The 24,378-nt window shown below is 46.0% G+C and overlaps 1 protein-coding gene across 2 annotated transcripts in view; it reads right to left on the bottom strand.

Moving 5' to 3' along the window:
• Window positions 1-2,789: 2,789 nt before the first annotated feature.
• MASP1 (MBL associated serine protease 1) overlaps window positions 2,790-24,378 on the bottom strand; it is a 76,346-nt gene continuing 54,757 nt past the window's right edge. The window contains exons 11-16 of one of the 2 annotated variants that reach the window (XM_049880544.1): window positions 12,404-12,541; window positions 9,049-9,162; window positions 7,944-8,129; window positions 5,827-5,894; window positions 3,628-3,727; window positions 2,790-3,099 (exon numbers count right to left, since the gene is read on the bottom strand). In XM_049880544.1, coding sequence (XP_049736501.1) covers window positions 2,909-3,099; window positions 3,628-3,727; window positions 5,827-5,894; window positions 7,944-8,129; window positions 9,049-9,162; window positions 12,404-12,541 — 797 coding nt within the window. In that variant the 3' untranslated portion in view covers window positions 2,790-2,908. Of the gene's footprint in view, window positions 3,100-3,627; window positions 3,728-5,826; window positions 5,895-7,943; window positions 8,130-9,048; window positions 9,163-12,403; window positions 12,542-18,435; window positions 20,946-24,378 lie in introns of those variants that run through there. The other variant, XM_049880536.1, reaches the window with a different exon arrangement.

Genomic DNA, 24,378 nt, shown 5'->3' with positions numbered 1-24,378 from the left:
TGACCTGAAAAACCTAAGACACGCTTTTGTATCTCTAATACAATCTTCCCATTACATTCTCTCTTTCTGTCTTCATGGTATGATGGTTCTAATTGAATACAGCAAAATTTTGATAAATGAAAACACAACTCACCAGAATCATCAGAGCATGAAAAACATTCAAGCCAAGCGAGGAGCTTTGACTCAATGCAGATGTTTATTGAGACAAATGTGTAGTTCCCCAGAACAACAGCTTCTGCTGCTAGTGAAATCCAGGTGTGATCATTATCACTAACAACAACATTTGTTGTAACGGACTCAGAGTTTCAGCTACACAACCTACATTCTAGGGAGATGGAATTTGGTTGGATAGAAGCCTTTCTAAGAGGCAGCTTATTTTAAAGCTAGGATGGCCTGCTTCTGGAGGTAATGAGTTTTCCATCATTAAAAAGGTTCAGGAATGAGGTCATAATTAGACAAGGTGGTCCTAATAGACACTCCTACCCTCTGCTTCTGTGATTCTGCAAGATATTTGAGTCTCTTGGACCTTAGCACCAGTGCAGAGGCTGGAATACATAATAAATGCTTGTAGATCAAGGGCAAGCACAGGTTCTATGGCCCATCTAGACATTGCCTCAGAGTAAGGCTGAAGTAGTAACTGAGGAATAAACAGAATAACCTGGGTCCAGCCTGAAGCCAGTGTTTGCACACAAATTCTGAGGCTGTTTCGAGTCCTGTTCAGTTGTCTGACTTTAGGGAGGGAGGCTCTTTTAGGTAGTGCCGATGCTGTATCTGTCCCCAGAACCAGAGCGCTGGTCTACTGGACATGTCATTCTTCCAGGAGGATCTAGTGTCATCCGAGGAAAGCTTGGGTAGACATTTACTCTTTTCTCCCTTCATCTGGAAGATCCTTTCTTAGTCTCCCCCTTGAAATGCCCATCTTCCTTAACTCCTCCTTTAAGGCTCAGCTCCAACACTGTCTCCTCCAGGAACTCTTCCTGGAACCCCCCACTCCCCATCGCACCTCCATACCAGAATGGTTTCTCTTCCGCCTCCACGCTTCTCCATCACATGGCGCCTGGCAGGGTTCATTCTGTTGCATGGTAGTCACTTGTGCCTGTGTCATTTCTTATATTAGGAACTCCTAGAAATCACAAATTATGTTCTTTTTATCTTGGTGGCAGCCAGTACAGCCTGGCACATAGGGATGCTTGGGCTATGCTGTGGAATAGGAAGGTATGGTGTCTTAGACTACTTTGGGGGCAATTCTAAAACTTTGCATCATGATTCTTCTTGGGTGTCTAAAATAGTGCTCTGCCTTCTTGACAAGTGTCTGATGGAGTTGGGTACCATTGCCATCTTCCCTTCACAGAATCAACAACAAAGCACAGAGCATGGAACCAAGGATCAGTTAGCACAGAGGCAGGATATGAATTGTAGTCCCTGAGTGTTCAGCCTATGGCTCAGTGTCTGTAAGTTCTCGTTGACCATTATCTTCTTCTTTCAGCAAAACACCCAAAATGACCCCAGCAGCTGCAGTGCAGACCAAGAGCTGAAATCCCTCATGAAGACCAATTTTGAAAGAGCTGAACATAGGGGCACGGGCTTCTGATCTCTCGGAGGGCTTACATCTCGCGGTTATGGAGGGGATGAGGTCTTTGGAAGTTTCTTGAGAGAAGAGGGGGCTCTTGGGTGGGAGAGGCATTCTTCTTGGGAAACTCTTATGACTTTGCAGGGCTAGGGAGTTCAGGGTGAGGAAGGAGTGTATGGGGAGGGAAGCAGGGGAATAGCTCTTTGGTGCCGTCTGTGGACTTAGCAAAGGGGATGGTGCAGGGGCCTGAGGTCTCTGTCTATCTTATCCAGTTCAGGTTCCCAGGAAGGGAAGGAGGCCAGGGCCCAGAGCAGATGCTGTACTCAGCAGTAGGGAGAGACCCCTTGGGTAGCACTTTGCTTGGGCCTTGACCTTAGAAACCTGGGTGTGGTGGATGAGGGTGGGTGTTGCAGCATTTGCAGCATTTTGTCTACATCAAAACTCTTCTGAACTTATGTAATTCACTTTCTGATTGCTTTGGCTTTAACTCAACCTCAGCAGGACAAAAAAGGCTTCATTGGCTCTGATACTGTCAGAGCTGGAAAGATGCTCTGAGACAAAAAGGAAGGACCTTGTCTAGGTTCATGCAGGGAGCTGGGGGGAAGAGCTACAACCAGGCATCTGATTTCCCATTGCATCATTCCATCTCCCTTCCTGCCCCTGCTTCTCTCAGGAACATTCACAATTTGGTATCTAGCTCGGGTTCATAACTACATTGCTATGGGTTACACCATAGAACCTCATCTCTTTTAACTTTTTATGGGGGTTGCTGGGGTTTGGAAAGGTGGATGATAGCAAAGAAGCATAGAGCATTTTGGGGCAGATGGAGATGGTCAAGGCTGAGGGAAAGGGTGTATCACAAATCAGCCCTGAGACCCAGTGAGGGGTTTGTCAGAGAACTTTGTCTGCCTGGTGGACCCATTGGTCTCCTGCTAAGTCACATTTGTTGAGCACTTAGTTTATACCATGCACTGTGTTAAGTACTATAATTGATTTCATCCTCATCACAGTTTATGAGGTAGGTAAGGTATGCCATTTCCATTTTATGCATGAGGTCACTGAGGTTCAAAGAGGTGAAGTCACCGGCCCAGTGTTGCAAAGCCAGTGAGTGATGGAGCCTGGATTCAGTCTTGCGCTCTGACCACTCAGGTCCTCTGCCTTTTTAAAGAGAGTGAAGAGGGGACAGAGGTGTGTCCTTTATGGTCAAGTAATGAATGGGCTGAAGGGGGGGGGTGGCTGCGAAGGGTGAGGGGCAGAGGAAGGAAGGGTCTCTTGCATCAGTTATTCTCTGCTGCTGACTGACCACGGACAGGTGGTGCGGGGGCTGAGGAGCTGAGTTCAATTCCTCACCCCAGTGACCATCTGGATCCAGTTCTTGTTATGGTGAATGTAGGAGTACACTCCATAGCGATCTTTCTTCCCACAGTCATCGCCCCAGGACACCGTGCCCACCAGGTACCACTGGCCTCTCTCCTTATCCAGAGTCACCATGGGGCCTCCAGAGTCACCCGCACAGGCATCCTTCCCCCCTAGATGAATAAGAGATGCAGAATAATTAAAGTGTGCCCACTCCCCCAGCACTAAAGTCTAAGGAGACCTCTTTCTCCCCAAGTCTGATTTGTAGTTCAGCGAGTTGAGCACTAGAGGGCGCAGCAGACCGTTTAACCCAAACCTGGGCTTAGAGCTGTTCTAGGTCAGACCTTCTCAGAGCTGAAATTGAAATTTTAGCGCCCTTTAGGCCTCTCTCTTTTCAGAGGGGAAAAGTGGGACTTGCGGAAGGGAATGATAGAAGTGATGTGCGTTGAACTACAGAACTTCTAAGAGTACAGTCAAGAGCTTTACGCCCTCCGCTGAGTCCTCCTTCCCGCTCTCTGGCCCCGCTTCTCCAATGGAAGCCCCGCCCCACCCAAGTCCTTCCTCTTCCTCCTCCCTCCTCGCCTCTCCCGACAGTTTACCAGACTCTGGGGCCTCCTCCCCTCCCACTGCCTGGCTCCGCACCGGTTCCTGGGCTGGGGTGCCCCTGTCTTCTCTCACCCCTCTGCAGCCTCTTGACTTACCCTCCTTTTCCCCAGCACAGATCATGTCCGCGGTCACGTTCTTCCTCAGTTGAGCATAGGCGTCCTGGCAAGTGCGGTGATCAACAATAGGGATTTCGATCTGGAACACAAGGCCATTGTTGGCCCCTACCCCAGGCTGAGGACCCCTGCTGTTCTGACACCCCTGGAGTTGGCCCCCCCCACCACCTTCCTGGATGAAGCAGCAAGGGTCTTCCTTAGACTTAGCTCAGAAACTACCCTATGATGCTGGTGAAGGAGCGCTGAATGGAGAATCAGGCTGTCGAAGTTCTGGTACAGTCTTGGCCATGGACTTGCTATGTGACCTTGGGCAAGTTACTTGCCTGCTCTGGGCTTCAGTTCTCTCGTCTGTCAAATGGAGGTAACTAGTACTTGCCTAGCACATGCACTATTTCAAATATGGCAATGTAGGCCAAAGCCATGGTTAGTCTTCTTTTCCACCACTCCCTACCATTACTGGCTGTGAACTTTGGATGTGGGACTTAATCACTCTGTCTTTTAGATCTCTGTGACTTTTTCCTTGTCTGGAATATGGAAGTCACAATATTTGACATGACAGTCACGCGGAGTTGCTGTACAAAGAAGAGACGAATGAGTGCTTTGTAAGTGACAAACTGTGTAAACATTAGGTAACTTAAGGGTCATCACTGCTTGCTTTGCAGCAAGCGTTTACTTGCGCTGCCCGCTCTCCTTGAAGTGTGAGCTTTTAGACACTGGGTCAGTATCTCGTCCATTTCTGCTTTGCATAGCTTGGAACACAGTACTCAGGGAATATTTTGGGGGGTTGAGGTGGTGAATTGATACCGAAATATAAGGTGTGATTATTTTTGTTCTTGATTCAGTTTGGGGGTAAATGTTGGAATAACGTTCGGAAGGAAGAGGAAATGTGTACCTCTCATTCAGCCAAACCAAGAACAAACGTGTCCCCAAAAACTCCTGTTGGCCCTTGCTGGGAGGGCACCAGTGGCCATCCAAAACCCTCTTGGGCCATGGCCTTCCCCAGATAAGTCAGAAGAGGAAGTCAGGATGAGAAGACATATCCTCAGCAACTTGTCTATCGCCTCATTAACCTCTATTCATTGATCAGTTACCACGTAAGTGTTACTTCCTCTGGGAAGCCCACCTGGAATCCCAAGATCCAAAGCATCTTGAAGTTCTCCTTTATCACATTTATGACATTGATAATTACTTTCGGTCTCTCTCACTTGACTCTAAGCCCAAGGAGGCCAGGGACCAAATCTGTCCTTTTACACCCTAGTGCCTCTAGTAGCTAGTACAATGTCTGGCAGATGTGAGGCACCAAATAAACACCTAGGAGTTAGTGAATGAAGGAATGGATGGTTGTTGCAAATCCAAAATTTTAAAGAATGTTAAAATACCATGTAGAAGAGTTCGAAAATCAACTGTGTCAGTCACAGAACCTGATATTAGAGTCGGGAAGCTTAGAGAACATCTGGAGTTGCCTCCCTGACTTTGCAGCTTGAGATACTATGGCCTTATCCATTATCACCCATTGTCATCAAGTCAATTCTGACTCATAGTGACCCTACAGGGCAGAGTAGAACTGCCCCATGCCGTTTCCAAGGAGCGCTGGTGGAATCGAACCACTGACCTTTTGATTAGCAGCCATAGCACTTAACCACTATGCTACCAGGGCCTAAAAAAAAAGAGGCTAAATGACTTGAGGTCACCCAGCAAGTTGGTACGAGCCAGGACATGGTTCGAGGGATCCTGATTCCTAGTTCAGCGTTCTTTTCTGAAATGATACAGAATGTGGAATTGTAAATGTCATAGTCAAGTTCATTACTGAAAGACTGCCTCTCACAAAAGCCTCGCCCATTCTTGGCTAAGGGGCCAGAGAGTCCTCATGGTGTACAGATGGATCATGTCCGTTTAGGATGTCCAAACCTGCTGTTTTCTGGCAGAATTTCCATAGATGAGACTTTCATAAACCTCCAGTAACATTGAACACTGTTTACAGACACGAGTCCCATGACACGTAGAGTAAACAGATCAATGTTGCTGATGTTCAAAGTTGTGGTGAGCTTTGGAGGTGAGGCAGGGCCCCTGGTGTTGCTGTCCCCCACCCAAGCCTCCAAATTCCTGAGGGGCAGTATGGAGCAGGAAGATCCAGTACTGGGCAGGAGGCCCACTATTCATAGGCTATAAATTAAACTTCACCTCCATCAGGGTGTCTGGGAATCTTTGCAAGAACTGCTTTCCCCAGCCACTGACGATGACCATGGCCCCTGGAGGAGAGAAGACGTGATGAAAGCAGGGAGGCTGCCTGTGGGGCTTTCAGGGGGTTACATCTTGGAGCTCCGTCATATTCTGCCTATGTAGGAAGGGATGGATTTTCCCCTCAAATAAAGGCAGCATGGTGGGGGAGGAAGACTGCTGGGTTGGAGGTTACCTGCAAAAGATCTTGGGGTACTTGATTCCAGGAGAAATTATCTGGATTATATATTAGGTGTCTATTCTCTCCCACCCCTAACTAGCATGGAACCTAGGCTCCATGAGAGCAGTAATCTCGTCTATCTTGTTCATGGCTGTATCACCCTGTCTACAATAGTGCTGGCACATAGTGGATGCTCACTCGATGAAGGCTAATAAAGAAACAGTTCAGCCTAGTCAACGATAAGCCATGCTGCCTTTAGCAAGCCCTCTCTCCTCGTCTTCTGAGCTTCAGTTTCCCTACCCATAAAATGAAGAGGCTGGACTTGGTATCCTTTAAGTCTCTCCTCTCAGCTCTGCTTTCTAGAAGTCTATGAAGTAAGAAAATCTGAGGGGTGATGTGGAAATGGATTGAGTGCTTGTAGAACATTTTTTTTTTTTTTTCTCATTGGAAAAAGAGCCTGGGTACTGAAAACAGCACTGGGGTTAAAGTTGAAAACCTATATGCTAGCCCTAGATCTTGGGTTTAGCCCTAGATCTGCATCTTACAATCTGTACCTTGGGTAAGTCCTTTTATGTTGCTGAGCCTCAATTTTCTTATCTTTAAAATGGGGCTGTAATACCAACCACTTCACAACGCTTTTATGTGTGGTAAATAAGTTAATGAATGTGAAGCAGCAGGCCTGTAGTAGGCATGTGACGTCCATTGAATCAGAGCCTGCTATACCTGTGCCTTCCTGTTGGCTTAGTCCCCCTAAATACTTCTCTGATTCCATCCTGGTCATTTTTTACATCAACTTTGAACTACAGGAAGTGGATTGTGATATGCCATCACTGAATTTAGAACACAGTGAAATGGAAGCAGATTGGCATGGGTTGGACTTTTACTTCATGTTGGATATGTTTAAATATTATCTCATTTACACATCATAACCCCCCATGGGAGTTACTACAGTTTAGAGGTAAGGGGATTGAGGCTCAGTGAGGTTAAGTAACTTTCTCAAGGTCATCCAGTTAGGAAATGGCAGCACTGGGATTTGAACCTGTGCTGGTTGTTATCCCTCAGCTCCAAACCTGCTCTTGTATACTCTGTTTTGTGATGCTGGAGATGGGACTTTGAAATGGCAGTTCTGCCTTGCCAGCTGGTTTCCTGAAAACATGGGCACTTTCAGGGAGACCGGAAGGCTGGCTGCCACTGTTGCCATCACCCCAGGAGTGATTCTTCACCCCAGCTCCCAGTTATTTTCTGTGGTTTCATCTATACCGGACCTCTTCTGCAGACATCTAAGTTCCAGCTCTACAGGCCCCCTTTTACAAGCTTCTAGGTTCTATAACTACAACCTCTTCCCTTTGTTCTCCCAGCCCTAACCTAAAAGAAACCTATTGCCATCAAGCTGATTCCGACTCATAGGAACTGCCCCATAGGATTTCCAAGGGGTGGCTGGTGGATTCAAACTGCAGACTTTTTGTTAGCAGCCAATCTCTTAACTACCACGCCACCAGGTTCCCCTCTGGCCCTAGCGGTGGGTGATTTCTTCTTGCAGTTATTACCAAAGCAGTCTCCTTTTACTTATTAAGTCCTTCAATACCCAATATTGAATTCTTTCTGTTAAAATAACTAATACGCTTTCTGTTTTCCCATCTGGGCCCTAGTTTAAATAGTACTTAGGTTTGCCTGTTTGCTACCTGCTTATCATCACTTTGTGGCTTTGGAACCAGCTCTGACTTAGCTGTTTTAGGGGAGGCAGCTAGGGAATTATGCAGACACGGTCTACTGGCTCAGTTATTCAGCTACAAGCTGTGTTGACACCAGAGCCTCACCAACTCTGGGGAAGAACTGAATGAGCAGGAAAACTCCCTGCTGAGGCACCAGCTGCCCTGCAGAGGTGGGGTGGGGGTAGTACCTTCCTCAGGGGGCCCCTCTGGTAGACAGATGGGCATCACAAAGTCATTCAGCATCGGGCTCTTCAACAGCTCCACCAGACCTACGTCATTCTCAAATGTGGTGGGGCTATACAGGGGGTGGAGAATGATGCGTTTCACCATGAGATGCTGTTCGTTTTCATCTGACTGGAGCCTCCAATGCTTGCCTGGGCAAGAAGAAGACATGTGAGGCATGGGGGCAATGGGAGAAAATGTCACACCTTGTTCCCTGTCAGCCCCCTGTCCCATTGAACCCATGTGCCCAATTTTACCTCTTTCACTGCCCTTCACCCACTTTTTCCCATAATCACCCCACCCTACCTGCCATTCCCTATGTATTCTCATGGGTTCCCACCTCTGTCTTTCCTCGTGAGCTGATGCCTCTACCTTGTAATGCTCATTTCTGTGCCTGTTGCCAAATGTCAAACCTTCTAGTCACACTTCAATGCCTGGTTCATATCCTGCCTCCTCCATGAAGCCTCTCAGATTCTTGAGCTAGATCCTTCAGTTAGAAGTCTTTCCCTTATGAACTCCCATGGCACTTTATCTGTTTTTCTCTTACAGATCTTACTACTTCTTGGCTTTATCAGAGGTCTCTGTTCTTTTACTCCTTTATTGGACTGTAAGCTCCTTGAGCAGAAACCAGATGATCTTATTTATACTCCTGTCCTTAGACTCTGGAATAGTGCCAGTAGATAAATGTGTACTGAACTGAATTGAATCAGCTGATGCTCTTGCTTTTATGAAGGAGAATTAAAGCCTTGATTTCGTGTGTATGATCCACTTGAAACAATGTTTTCACAGAAACCTGAATAAAAGGGTCTTTGGAAATTATCTTGACTGGGCTGTTCATTTTATCGTCGTGAAAACCGAGGTCTAGACTTGAGTGACTTGTTTATGGTCACATTATCTGAAATCTTAGAATTGAACTCAGGTCCCTGGGCTCCTTTTTATACTGGCTTCCTGCTGTGATGTGCGAGTGAGAGTATGAGTGAGGGAGTGGATATGCCTTGGAAAATGACAGTAGTGGTAACCCGTTCCCTAGGACCTTGACTGTCTTCAGGAATCAGCTTTCACTTCACTCACCCAAAATGATTTTGAAGTCAGAAGGTCTGATCAAGTCTGAGTCATGTAGGATTTGGTTCTCTGGGTCAAGTAGCTGGTGCAGGCAGTGAGCAGCGGTCACAATCCAGTTGGTGCCTATAGAACAGAACACACACGCACGCACACACACGCACGCACACATTTCCATCCTGCACTGCCCCGTCCTGCTTCACCTTGTCTCCAGGTATGGCCTTCAGAGTATTCCAGAGCATCCTCAAGACCCTGCAGATGCCCACATTCCTCTCCACTGCATTTCATGGTCTCAAATCCAACACTTACATGATCCTATTCTGAAGATGAGGAGTGGAAATATGATTTCATCTCCCTGTTCCAAACCAGGCCAAGAATAAGCCTGTTAAAGAGGATTCAGGGCTCCCTTAAACTCCTGGGTTTGGTGAGCTCCACACAGCCCCGGAGTTTCCATGAAAAATCTTTGTGCTCACTGGCTGCCTCTCAGACCTTGCTACTCAAAGTGTGGTCCATGGACCAGCAGCATCAGCATCACATGGGAGCTTGTGAGAAATGTAGGCTCTCAGGCCCCGTATCGCAAACCTTCTGAACCAGAGCCTGGGTTTTAACAAGCTCCCCAAGTGATTCCTATACACATTGAGGTTTGAGAATCGCTGCTCTAGCATGGTGCTTCTCAGCTCTGGCTGTACGTTAGAATCACCTGGGGAAATTAAAAAAAATCAGTGTCTTAAACCACTTAAGTCATGGGGGTGGGACTCAGGTACAAATAGATTTTAAAAGTTTCCCAGGTGATTCTGCTGCTGCTGGGGCTGAGAACCACCACTCTGATCCACCTCTCATTTTATAGACGTGGACCCTCAGGCCTGCAGGAAAGCAAGGATGTCCAGGGCCACCCAGCAGGTTAGTGGCAGGGCCAGGGCCAGATCCTGGGTCTCCTGATGGCCAGTCTACTGCATTTCTTGTATTTTAGCTGTCTTCTTCCCCTAGATGGACAAGTCCATCTGTCAGTCTTGGCCATGGCTTAATATAGGCTCAGACGTCAGCTCATCATTCAGGAGATGGCAAGCTGTTAGGTAGCTGAGCCCAGAGGGTGAGCCAAGCAGAAAGAAAGGCACTAGGGCTTTGGGATGGGGCATCAGGTCAAAGTTCAGAGTCCAGGGCAGAGGTACCCTCCTGGAGCAGGAATTCCAGGCTCCCATTGGCCCTCTAAGGAGCAGCTATGTCTTTTGGCTGCATGGTTCTGGGTAAGCCTCCACCTAAGCCATCTCCACTCCTCAGGCATTTCTGATCCCTGTCCCTAGCCAGGTTTTTCCAAGTGGGTGGGGGAGGGACCCAGGTTAGGAGAGCCTCCTCAGGGCAAGGCTCTGGGCTATTTAGATGAACCCAGATTTGTGCCATGGGGAGTCCAGAGTCTCAGGTTCTCCTCCCAGCTCTGTAAATACTGAGTCTCTGAGCCCGTCTCCCTCTACCCAGGCCTCAGAGTGGTCATTGTAAGTGGTGCTTTCCCTCCTTTTGCTGTTCCTCAGCTCCCCTCCTGGATCCTCTGCCCTCCCCTACCCCTTCCCTGCCTCTACAAGACTGAACAAAAGAAGGAGGAGAGAGATTATAAATTAGGAGAGCTGTGGGGAGGGTGAAGTGTGTGGGAAATTTCAGCCTGGCGGAGGGTAGAGGGGTAGGTTTTAAACACCTTTTGAAACATACTAGGGAATAAACATGCAATAAATACAAATCAGTGTTGAACATTGTGGAACTTTCAAGGTCAAGTCTTAAGAAAACTAATTTAATTCTTAAAACTGTGGGCACATAATCTGTCTCTTACTTGCCTTCTAACAAAACCCACAACGTCTGATGAAGTGGACTTCCTTTTCTTTTCCCATCTCTTCCTCGCAGCCTCCTCCCTCCCTTTCTGTCTTTCCTCTTTCGCCACTCTCGGGTCTCTCCTGCCCTACCAGTCTCTCTTCCTCTGATTCCTTTTATTTTTTTCTTATTCTCTCTTCAATTCCTCCTCTTTCATTTTCTAGGGGTCTTTGATTTCTCTATTCTCTCTCTGTCTTTTTTGTCCTCTCTGTCTTGGTCTTTCTAATTCTGCCTCTGTCCCTCTCCCACTCTTTATCTTCCTTTCCTTCTCTTTCTTGGTCCTCTCTCCTGCCCTGCTCTCCACTGGATTGCGCTCAGCCCCATCTCCCCACACCTCCCTCCTTTAACACCTTCATTCACTCTCCTTGTCTCTTTGAGAGGCTCCCTCTGTAGAGTGAAGAGGTTTATCTTTGTGTTTGTGGGAATATAAGCATCAATTCCTTGCAGAAGAGGGCTTACATCTGGTTGCTGCTTCACGTATTTTCTGGGTGGCCTGGCTGCAGCCCTAGCCCAGGGCTGGACCTCCCAGGGGTATCCCTGACATGGAGCTGTTCACACCTGACCGCTCCCTGGCAGAGGGTGTATTGAGTGAGAGGCATGCGGGCAGCCCAGAACTGCCCAGATGGAGGTGGGCTGACCCAAGCCTTCTTCCTCTGTGTAGGCATCCGATCAGAAACTGGTCTGGGACTCTGGATTGCTATTCCTTATTTTTAGGATGGCAGAGCTGCAATGGGACCTGAGATCATCTGGACCAACTGCTCATTTCAGAGATGGATATCGAGGCTCCAAAAGGCATAAGATCACAAAGCCGGCAGGTGGCAGGAAGAGCCATTAGCCATTCCTTTTGCTTGCGCTTCCCGCTTCCACCCACATTCAATCCGTCGCAAAGTTCTGAGTCCTATTTCCAAATGTTTTTGAGTCTGCCTCCTTATTTTCCCCCTCCTCCCACCCATGCTTGTTCTAAGGCTGATAACTTCTTTCCTCACTGTTGCAATAGCCACCTCACTGAACTCCTGGCCTCTGATTCACACTTTTTTTGATCCATGCTGCCTCTGGAAAGAACTTTCCAGAACACGCTTATAAACCTGCAGTAGCATTCAGAAAAAAATTTAAATTCCTAAGCACGACATTCAAGGTCTTTGTAAATCTACCTTCCCTGACTTCTCAGGGGGAGTTTCTTAGTTCTTCCTGGTCCCACAGCCCTGGACCACCTTGCCCTTGAACCATATGTAAGTGCCTTGTGTTATAATTCATGTTTGAGGCTCTGACTCCTTGAATTAGTCCTCCCCAGTGTCAGAAACTGACCAGACGTAGGTAGGTGTTTGTTGATTGATGAACTGGCTAAGACAGGAATACCCATTTCTCTTGGTTCCAGTCAAGGGTTTTTCTACCACACTATGCTTCTGGGCTGATACTGGTGTGGGCAGTGATTCTCAACGAAGACATCTTGGTCAATCTCCAGGAATAGGGTCTAGTCCCTTAGCGTCCCCCACCCCTTCTACCTCCTTACCTATAAGGGAGCCTCCACAGAAGGGCTGTCCTCCTGGGTGTGCGAGCATGGCAATCCAGGGCGTGGTGCCCTTCTGGACCTGGCGTCCATTGAAGATCCTGGCCATCAGCTTCCGGGAGACCTTGGGGAGCCCACACACTGCAGCCAGGGGAGGGAGGGACAGGTCAAACTCTGGGTTCCATCTTGTCCTTTGTCAGAGCTACCATCTCCTCATCCTCTGTTAGGAACATCTGTTATTTTTGATCTCTCAGCATCCAATGTCCCTTCCAGTAACTGCACTTCAATTTTTCTTTGGGATCTACACTTTCTCCGCTTTTAATCCATGCCGTATGAGTTGGGCTGACCTCATTTGTAGTTCTAGGAGTAGGAATATGACCCAGACCTGGCTAATTAAAACCTCTACCCCCTGGTTACAGCAATCATTGGGAGATGGAAATGTGAATGTGGCCAAGACGATGAAAGCTTGATTTGGGAATTTTGCTCAATGTATTAGAAAAAAAAAAAGAAAGTCTTTCTCTGTTTGAGTTGCTAATCTGCTGGCTATAAACACATAACTTCAGACAATTACTTCACGGAGACTTTGCTGAGAAAGACACTACTACCAGAGAAAAGTGGAGCTGAAAGATGGGGAATAAAGGGAGAGAGATTGTATCCTCAGGTTTGAGCTCCTTGGTTTAAGCTCATCTGAAGGCTTTTGGTATGGATTTGTCAGTTATGTGAGTCTATAAATTCTCTTGTTTTTCCTTAAGCTGGTTGGTTGGTTTTCTGTCACTTGCAAATGAAATAGTCCTTAGTAATAAACAATCCTCATGTTCTTTCTCCTCAGAAAAGCCCTTCTCCAAGAACTTGTATGGTTGAAGATCCCCATAACAAGTATATGCTTGCTCCATACTCTGTTTCTACTACACTGGATTCATGGAGACACGGACTTGTACAACTGAGCAGACCCTTGGAAATCACCTAGCCTATCCCTCTCATTTTACAGCTGAAAAACCAAGTCTCAGAGAAGGAAATTGATTTGTTGAAGGTTATTCTATGAGTTACTGGAAACACTCTAATTCTAAGGCTCCTGATTCCCAACTCTGAGCTATTCTCACTCTTGCCAGAACCTTCCCCCCCAAAACAAAACAAAAAAACCCATTGTCGTAGAGTTGATTCTGACTCATAGAGACCCTATAGGACAGAGTACAACTGCCCCACAGGGTTTCCAAGGAATGGTTGGTGAATTTGAACTGCTGAGCTTTTGGTTAGCAGCTGTAGATCTTCACCACTGTGCCACCAGGGCTCCTTTACATGTACGTATAGGAGGATACCATTATTGAAATTTTATCTGATGTATTTTTCATCCCTAGGAGTTCTCATGACCCTGTGGATCCTCAACCATTGAAGTTGGAGAATCCATTCTTATAGGCAAATGCTAGATACTGTTTTGGCTTTTGAAAGAGCAAAGCAGAAACCAAAGTTTAGAAACACAGACTTTTGTTTGAAGAGTCAGAGTTTGTGATGAAAATAAAAGATTCATAAATAGTGGGATTTATCCCAGGAATGCAAGAGTGGATCAACATAAGAAAATCAATCAACATATTACACTACATTAATAGAAAAAACGGGTAAAACACACAGATAATCATCTCAATCAATGCAGAAAAATCATTTCACAAAATCCAATATCCTTTCATGATAACTAGGAATAGAAGAGAAATTCCTCAACTTGATAAAGAACATTTATGAAAAACCCACAGTTAACATCATACTCAATGCTGAAAGATTGAAAGCTTTCCCTCTAAGATGAAGAACAAGATAAGGATGCCCACTTTCACTGCTGCTCTTCAGCATCGTACTGGGAGATTCAGCCAGAGAAATTAGACAAGAAAAGAAATGAGGCATCTGAATTGAAAAGGAAGAAGTAAAACTATCTTTATTTCAGATGACATGGTCCTGTATTTAGGAAATCCCAAAGAACACATACACACACACAAAACAAAACAAACAAAACAAAACACACAGACAAAACCCTTTTAGAGCTAATAAATGAATTCAGCAGAGTTATAGGGAATAAGATCAACACACAATCAATTATGTTTTTATACACTACAATGAACTATCCAGAAGGGAAATTAAGAAAACAATTCCATTTATAATAGCATTCAAACAAAATACATAGGAATAAATTTAACTAAGCAAGTGAAAGACTTTTATACTGAAAACTGTAAAATTGTGCTGAAATTTCAAGAAGACCTAAAGAAAAGGAAAGACATCTCATGCTCATAGACTGGAAGACAATATTTTTGACATGGCAATACTACCCAAAGCTATATACAGATTCAGTGCAATTTCTACCAAAATTCCAAGAGCCTTTTTTGTGAAGAAATGGAAGAGATGATCCTCAAGTTCATATGGAATTGGAAGTGGCTCCAAATGGCCAAAACAATATTGACAAAGAAGAACAAAGTTGGAGGTTTTACCTTTCTGATTTCAAAACTTACTACAACCCTACAGTAATCAAACCAGTGTGGTACTGGCCTAAGGATGGACATACAGACTAATGGGATAGAATTGAGAATCCAGAAATAAGCTCATACATCCATGGCCAATTTACTTTCAACAAGAGTGCCAAGACAAATCAATGGAGAAAAAAATAGTCTCTTCAACAAATGGTGCTGAAACAACTGAATATTCATATACAGAAGAATAAAGTTGGACACCTACCTCACACCATATACAAAAAATAACTCCAAGTGGATCAACAACCTAAATATAAGCACTAAAACTATAAAACTTTTGAAAGAAAATATAGAGATGAATCTTTATGGCCTTGGATTTGAAAACGAATTCTTAGATATGACACCAGAAGCATAAGCAATGAAAGAAAGAAAAAAAAAGACAAATTTGCCTTCATAAAAAAAAAAAAAAGTTTTGTATATCAAAGGACATTATCAAGAAAGTGAAAAGACAAGCTACAAAATGGTATAAAATATTTAAGAATAATATAACTGATAGGTGTCTAGTATCTTGGATATATAAAGAACTCTCACAACTCAACAAAAAGAAAAAAATTGAGCAAATGACTTGGAGAGACATTTCTCCAAAGATATACAAATGGCCAACAAGCACTTTTATATGAAATATCCAGAACAGGTAAATCCATACAGACAGAAAGCAGATTGCTGGTTGCCAGGGGTTGCGGGGGAGGAGGAGGGTGGGAACAACTCCTTAACAGGTATGTTGTTTTTGTTTGGGGTGATGGAAATGTTTTGGAATTAGATAGACATGGTAGTTGCACAGCATTGTGAATGTACTAAATGGCACTAAGTTGTTCACTTTAAAATAACTAATTTTATGTTACGTAAATTTTACTTCAATAAAAGGAAAATAAGAACAATTTTTAAAAAGATTTGCAGGTTTCAAGGAAGCAAAACCTTGAGAACTGGGTGTATAATTTTTACTCTAAGCCATGGAAAAGAAAGGATGCAGACTCTGGGCCATTTTCTGTCTCCCAGAAAAGCGATAAAAGCCCTTCTTGGACGGAAGGAGGAGTCTTGAGAAAGAGGGAGAGAGGTACAAGAGACGTTAAACACAAGCGTGGGACCTGCTTCCAGATCTTCCCTCAGAGCTGACAGTAGAGACTTGGTCCTCGTCCTTGGGGAATTTATGGCCTGGACACATTCAACTGGCCTCTTCTCTTCATCCCTCTTGAAATTTTTCCTTCCTTGGATTCTGAAGTACTTCTTTTCTTGAGTTTCTGACTTTTTTTTGTCTTTCGTGTTTCCCTTTTTTTGTCTTTTTCTGTCCATACAGTCTATGCCTGTTATTTCCCTTGTTCAGTTCTTGGTGTCTTTTCTTTTCTGTGAACTTCTGTTAGATGATATCATCCACTTTCATGCCTTCAGACCACCTAAGCCCTGATGGGTTTCAAGTCAATGTTTCTACATCTGCACGTTCCTCTGAAATTTAGACCCGTATTCCTTACTGCCTGCTTACATCTCCAGCTGAATAGCTTATAAACTCTTCAGACACAGTGAAAGCAAGTCCCAGTTTCCACCCTTCCCCTTTGTTATTCCAGATGTCTCTTAATTAATGTCTACAATAACCATATCCTTGTTGTCCCCCCCCCTTTCTTCCAACTTTATGTTCAATGGGTCACTGAGCTGGTAATAAATTACCAGAAGTACCAGAGAGTAAGGAGTTCACCTACTCCATATCAAGGAGCCCTGGTGATGCGGTGGTTAAGAGCTCAGCTGCTAACTGAAAGGTCAGCAGTTTGAATGCACCGGTCACTCCTCGGAAACCCTGTGGGGCGATTCTACTCTGTCCTATAGGGTTGCTATGAGTTGGAATCTACTTGTTTGGCAACAGGTTTTTAAAAAATTTTTTTTTGGTTTTTACTCCATATCACAATGCTCACTCCATATAACTTCATGACACCTCAGTGTCTCAATAGTTACACTTTAAGGTCCAAATATCCAGAGAAAAATAAAAATATGAAGTATAATAGGGCATGAGACATGATAACCTTTGAAGCCAGCTACATATAAAGTATAAAGCATAATTTAAGGTTTCTTTTTTTTTTTAGTTCACAATAGTGTAAAAAGCAAGACATTTTCATTATGATGCAAACCCCAAACAAAGATGAGCCATGACCACATCCCAGGCAGAGCCCTCACTATCAAGTCAGGTTGGTAACTTCTATGCTCTGCCCTTGCATTGTTTCATGTGATGCCTGTGTGCCACGCCCTGTATACTATTATTGTTGGGTGCCGTCCAGTCAATTCTGACTCATAGCAACCCATGTGGCACAGTAGAGCTGCCCCAATAGGGTTTTCTAGGCTGTAATCTTTAGACAAGTGGATCGCCAGGTCTTTCTCTCATGGAGCCACTGGATGGGTTTAAACCACCAACTTTTTGGTTAGCAGCCATACGCTTAACTGTTGTGCCACCAGGGCTCCTTGCTGAATGTACCACATGTTTTTAAATTCCCCTCCTGTCTTTTCTGTCTGCACTGTTGCAGCCTAGATCTGGTGGGTCTTCACCATCTCTCAGCAGGACTGTTGCAGTAGCCTCCTAGCTGTTCTTCCAACTTTGGTCCCTTCCCCTTCCACTTTATAAACCACTCCCCGCCCTCAACCTGACAAGGTGGCCAAGTGATTAAGACGATGGATTGCTAATCCATTGTGCTGTGAACGCATGGCTTCAAATCCCACCCTTGTTGGCTAATAAAGATTGGAAACACTGGTGGCGTAGTGGTTAAGTGCTATGGCTGCTAGCCAAAAGATTGGCAGTTTGAATCCACCAGGCGGTCCTTGGAAACTCTATGGGATAGTTCTACTCTGTCCTATAGGATCACTATGAGTTGGAATCGACTTGACGGCAATGGGTTTGGTTTTTTGTTTTTGCCCACCCTACAGGCCTACTGGCTCAGAGTTTCCAATGGGTGAGGCCCAGGAGATCCTGATAGACTCCAAAGTTAAAGAATCACTAGATGCATGACAGAGTTCAAATATACAATGGCTTCCTAGACTCTTCTACTCTCCCCTACTCCCACTGTTCTCATTCAGCTACTCCAATCATAGAACGCTTTCCTACTTTTATACCTTTATCCACTATGCCTTCTCTCTTATCTCCCAGCATGTCTTCTGAAGCTTCTCTTCAAAGTTATTCCTATCCCTTCCAGCTATGTGAAATCTTTCCCTTCCTTTAAATTCCCATAATACTTAAACTCTACTCCTTTTGTGATATGTAACTTCTTTTGCTTGTGTAAGACTTACATGCACACGACCTGGTCTTGCATGCTAGTTTGACCTCTGTGAAGTCAAGGACTCAAATGGCAGGCAAGTCAATGAAGGAACATACAGCCTCTGAGAAAAAAACATCTCAGTAACAAAACTCCTTTCCTCATCACTCCTTCTCGGATGATGTTTAGCTGCCAAAAGTTGTACTTCTCCTGTCGTGGGGAAATTTTGGCTTAATGAAGGGACAGTTTCTCTCGAAAAGGTACAAAAGAACAACAATAACCCCAAATCAAGGCTGTTGGTTATCCACAGAGGGTTTATTTCCACTTTAGACCCCTGAGAAGAGTAACAGAGCGCAGAAGCACCTCACCGAGCAGTGAAGCAGCGATATAAAGTATACAAAATACAGCATGTGCCGATCCTAGACATGGGAGTGTGTGTTGATGAATCAATTGGAAAAGCGGATATTTCCCAACTGTTCTCTTGGAATGCCTCCTCAGGGCGTCTCTGGCTGAGCTATTTCTCTGATGCAGAATCCTCAGGGAAGAGATCTCCCGGGAGAAGGAGGATAATCAGTGCTGTGAAGGCCAACCAGAAGTTCCCGGGGAGACACGGAATAGTGGAGCTGGAAGGAACCTCAGAGGAATCCGACGTCTTCCCTTTGCAGATGGAGAAACTGTGGCCCAGAGTGGTAAAGTCAAAGGCTATACAGCCAGTAGGGCAGAGCTGGGTCTACAACCCAGGATTCTTGGTTCTTTGTCACTATTCACTGCCTTTCATGGTTGGGTCTCTGCTTCCCTTGGGCCCCTTGGAAACTGGAGGAGTGGATCCCTCTGAACATCTGCTGGGTGGATTCTCTGCTGAGCTCAGGCCAAGGAGTGCTGGATGGTCTGGCAGGATTCCTGTGACTCCCAGTGTCCTCAATCCACCCTTTCTTTTGTGTTCCTGCCCAGAAGCAGCGTGGGGCCCAGCATGGGGTTTCTTTTTAAAGCTACTGGCTGAGTCCCACATCTGGGCTGTGGTTTAGGTAGCCTTTTCAGAGAATACATTTTAAGGCAGGAAGGTTGCTTTGTGCTTGCCTGAGGCAGCAGGTGTTGGTTCCCAATGTTGTTAGCTGGTATTTGAGAGTGAGATATGGGCCTAATGGTGTGTTCTGAGTGACAGCAGGAACTGAAGGGGCTTAGGGAGCCTTCCACTGCTATTCTCGGTTTCCACAAACCTTTCCAGCTTTCTGTTTGCCCTTGAAATTTCTTTAATGGGGTGTACATAAGGGGTAAGGCTTGGACTGCAAGTAGACTTTGGGAGAGAACCCCCAGGGATGAAAGTGCTCTAAGACATTAAACTAGGAGAAGTGGGGGCTCTGAGTGTATGACCCCTGTCTATTGATACTGGGCCAGTTTTCTTCTAGAAGAGGGACTAGACATGGCATAGGCCCAGAAGGTAGAGCTAGGAAATACTTGGACATGGAGTTTAGCTCAACATAAGGACACATTTTCTAGTAATCAGGTCCAAGTCTCAGTCACATCAATAGTGGGACCAATGGATTTGATAAGTGATCAGGAGTGAGTAAGGCCACCAGGGTCAAGTGTGGCCTGGAGAGGAGTGTTGGAACTGACCCAGAGGTCAGCTGGTCTAATCCCTTCATCGTGTTGGTGGGGAGAGCGAGGCCCAGAGGGGAGAGGGACTTGCCCAGGTTCACACACCCAGGGTCACTCTCCCAGGCCTGTTGTCCAGAGCCTTCCTCCTATACCACACTGCTGTCTCTCAGGGGCTCTGGGGGCTGTCTTGGGAGGATGGGAGGCCCGTGGGGCCAGTATGTTCCATTCCCTTTGGTCTGGTGAGTAACGTGGAGTGTGCTGTTGGGAGTGTGTAGTACAGCCTCACTCGGGGCTGGGGTAAGGCCAGCAGGCCCTGTGGACAGAAGTTAGCTCACCGCTCCACCTGGAGCTCCCCAAGACCCTGCTGGGAGCCCATCTGCTCCCACACCCAGTCTACGTAGTTGGAGACCTTGGTGTAGACCCCATAGACCTGTTTGCTGCCACATTCTTCAGGGCCCCCCCAGGACACCAGGCCTTGGGCCACCCAGCGCTGGGTTAAGTCATCGAGGACAATGAAGGCCCCGCCGCTATCCCCAAGGCAGGTGTCCTTGCCGCCCTCGTAGTAACCAGCACAGAACATGTTCTCCGTGACGCTGTAGTTGCCTGAGCGGGACTCATAGCTGGTTTTGCACTCAGCATGTGGCACCACTGGTAACTTGACATACTGTAAGACATCGGACAAGGTCCGTGTGCCGCTGCTGATGATCTCATCCACTGTCACATTAGGGTTGGAGATGCCCCAGCCGGCTACCAGGCCCAGAATGTAGGGCGCTGGGCCCTCAGGCTCGGGCATCGGCAGGCAGATGGGCATGACGTGGGGTCCCAGGGGCACCGGCTCCTGCAGCTGCACCAGAGCTATGTCATGGTTGTAGTTCTGGATGTTGAAGTCTGGATGGAGCACCACACGGGCTGCTGAGCTGTTGACAGCCCCCGACTTGTCCCGCACGTCGTGCAGGCCCAGGTAGACAGTGATGTGCTCCTTGGAGACCGGGGTCACAGTGTTGTCTCTGCGCTGGGAGCGCAGCACATGGGCTGCTGTGAGGATCCAGGACTCAGAGACCAGGGCCCCGCTCCCAAACCACTTGTCATTTGGCACCCTGGAGGTGTCCTCCACCACTATCAGGGCCTGCCAGGGGAAGAGGCCAGGCTCAGCATTTCGGCCCCCGATGATCCGTTTGACCAGGTTTGGTAATGAGCGGGAGGGCTGACCGCATGCTGCAAGGAAAAGGAAGGGTGGGGAGGAGAGACAGACTGGTCAGGTCAGCTGTAAAACAACAGCCACTATAGGAAATTCACTTCTCACCCACTATAGATTATGCCACCATGGGACACTACCCTGCCCGGGACACGTCAGCCTGGGAGAGCTCTGCCTGGGGTCATTTTCAATGTCTCTCTTAGACCAGTCTGGCCCATCTGTAGTCAGACCATTCATGGACTAGACCATTTCATGCTTGAGTCAACTTCATCTTGAACCATCTGACCTAGATCATTTTTGGCCTGGAACATTTTTAGCCAGGCTTATCTCTAGCTGTAAGGAGCCCTGGTGGTGAAGTGGTTAAGAGCTCAGGCTGCTAACCAAAAGGCTGGCAGTTCAAATCCACCAGCTGCTCATTGGAAACCCTGTGGGGCAGTTCTACTCTGTCCTATAGGGCTGCTATGAGTTGGAATTGATTCTGTGGCACACAACAACAATCTCTAGCTGTGGTCACTTCTTCCCTTCTTTTCCCAGAAGTGGTCCACTCTGTGGGCACTTAGAAAACATCTAAAAACTTTAGATCATGGAATTTGAGAAATGGAAGGAACCTAAAAGACTGTCTAGCAGGTCACAGTAAACACTGGACTAGAAGCTAAGATCCCTGGGGCCTTGACCTGGCTTTTCTCTCCTATTTCCTGTCTGACTCTGAGTGAGTCACTTTTCCTCTCTGGATTTCAAATTTTGATCTGTGAAATAAAGAAGCTGGTTAGGATGATCTCCAAGGGTCCTTAAGATTCTAAATTCCTTTGATTTTTACTTTGCACTGTTCCACTGAGTGACGACCCTGGCTCTAAAGGAAGTTCTTCTTCATCATAAAGAAAATGACCCTCCCATAGTACCCACCCATGGTCCTGGTTCTGCTTTCTAAGGGCATTTAGAACAAGTCTACTTGCTTCTTTACAGAAAAGCACTCCTTTTTCTTCATATCTAAGCTTTGAAAACTTTTTCTTTTCCTCCTGACCTCCATTTTATAGGTGGGCAAAAGTCTCTGGGGGCTAAGTGACTAGCCCAAGGTTACATGGCTAGTTGGTTGAATTAAAACAAAACAAAACAAGACAAAAACAAACAGTTGTCATGGAGTCCATTCTGACTCATGACAACCCCATGTGTGTCAGAGTAGAACTGCATTCTACACGGTTTTCATTGGCTGATTTTTTAGAAGTAGATCACTGAGATGCCTTTGGGTGGGCTTGAACCACCAATTTTTCAGTTAGTAGCCAAGCATGTTAATTGCACCATTCAGGGACTCCAGTAGGTTGAGTAGCAGGAGTTTAACCAGATTCTAAGATCAAAGTCTTGTTCTATATCCATGCTACCTCATGACATATAAAGATTATGGTCATGGGCCCTCAAACTTTTTCTTTTCTGGCCTAAGGGACTCATGCTATGAGTTGATGGTCCTTGGCCACTGTGGAATTAAGGCCCAGGGTATTGAAGTTTGGGAAAAGGTGGCATAATCTATGAGCAATGATGCATGGACCCTGCTCTGGGCCACACATCATTGCACCCAGGAGCCCTGAAGTACCTTCAGGAGAAGGAGAAAATTCTGTGAAAACTTCATTCCACTGAGTTGAACCCCGAGCATGCACATGCACCACCAGCCTTCTGCAGCCAAATGCCTCTGGCCCATGAGTGGAGGGTCTTCAGCACTGGCTCCTAATGGCTAAGAACAAGCTCATATGGACCCTTCCCAGGCAGGGTGCTCAGGTCTGAGAGGTGATTCTGGTGTGAGTGTGGGCCTCCTCCTGTTTGCAAATAGTCAGGCTACACTCCTTGGCCCTGGATGATCTCACCAATTCTTTGTAGAGAAAGGAGCAGTTGACTTTTCTTGGCAAATTTGGGCGGTCAGACTTTCAGCCACCTAATGACTTTCAGATGTTCTTCTTTCTGATGCCAAATGCTTCTTATGTGATTCTGGGGCTCCCTGTCATTTGCTTCTGGTCACATATGAGCTGGCCTTTGCTAATTCTCCGTGGCCTGACCTTCCAAAGTTGAGAGCAGGCCTGACTTCCCACTTACAAGCAGCAGTGTACAAGGCAACATCTCAAGGAAGACCTGTGGCTGGTTCTGCATAACAACTCATTTAGTGCTGAAAGGCTATCATGTGGTGAGGAACAGGCCTGTGGCTCAAATCCATGGTCATGATGAAGCCAGGGCTGATTGGTGCCTTCCTTTAACCAAAGTACCAGGGACACACCCCAGATCACAGCATGTTGGAGCTAGAGGAACCTTAGTGAACAGATAATTTACGGATGGAGCAACAGTTTTGCAAAAGGCAAGTGATTTGCCCAAAGTCATAAGTGGCAGAGTCAGAACTGGAAACCGTTTCTTTGACCCTAGCCTTCATTTTCTCCACTAACGTTCTTGATGTACATTTTTGTCATTTCAAGGTGTTGAATGGTGCAACAAGCCTTTGGGAGAGCTCATTTAAATGGTGCAATCATTGGTTGCTGCCATTCCTACTCAGCCTTTCCTGGGTAAAGGAATCTTCTAGGCATGTTATAGCCTTGTCCATGCTGAAGCCAGATTTGAGCTCTAGAATACAGGAAGGGCCCTTAGAACAAAAATATGATATCCTGGAATTATGGGTTCATGAGCATGGCATAAAGCATGGTCAGAGTCAAAGAATGGCTCTCATAACATTTGAAATAAGTTGCTCAGCATTGCTTGTGTTGCTATCAAAATCTTGGGTTCACCTTTCTGCTTTACTCCTAACTTCCTGGTCTAGCCTTGAACAAATCACTACACTTCCCTGACCCTTAGTGTTCACATCTCTAAAATAAAGGAACAAATAATATTTACTTAGAAGGACCCTTGGAAGGATGGACATTATGATGCTAGATGAAATGGCTCTACTGAAGTTCAGTCTTGGTGTTTAGGAGGAGAGAATTTAGAAATCTCTGGCTTGGCCCAACGATACACCAATGCTCTGCTTAATACACAGATGTTGAAGAGCTTCATGACTCACTGTACCCAAGATGCTTTGTACAAATATAGAAGACGATGATCACTCCAAACCAAATCTGTTGCCATCAAGTCGATTCCAGCTCATAGCGACCCTATAGGACAGAGTAGAGCTGCTCCATAGAGTTTCCAAGGAGCACCTGGTGGATTTGAACTGCCAGCCTTTTGGTTAGCAGCCATAGCACTTAACCACTAAGCGATCAGGGTTTCCATGATGATCACTAAACCGAAACCAAAAAACCAAACCCATTGCCATTGAGCTGATTCCGACTCATGGCGACCCTATAGGACAGAGTAGAACTGCCCCACAGAGTTTCCAAGGAGCACCTGGTGGATTTGAACTGCTGAGCTTTTGGTTAGCAGCTGTAGCACTTTACCACTATGCCACCAGCGTTTCTGACGATCACTAAGCATTGTAAAATACTATGG

This window comes from Elephas maximus, chromosome 1 (genome assembly GCF_024166365.1).
Source record: "Elephas maximus indicus isolate mEleMax1 chromosome 1, mEleMax1 primary haplotype, whole genome shotgun sequence".
Lineage (NCBI taxonomy): Eukaryota > Metazoa > Chordata > Mammalia > Proboscidea > Elephantidae > Elephas > Elephas maximus.
This window is presented reverse-complemented; position numbering and strand designations above follow the sequence as displayed.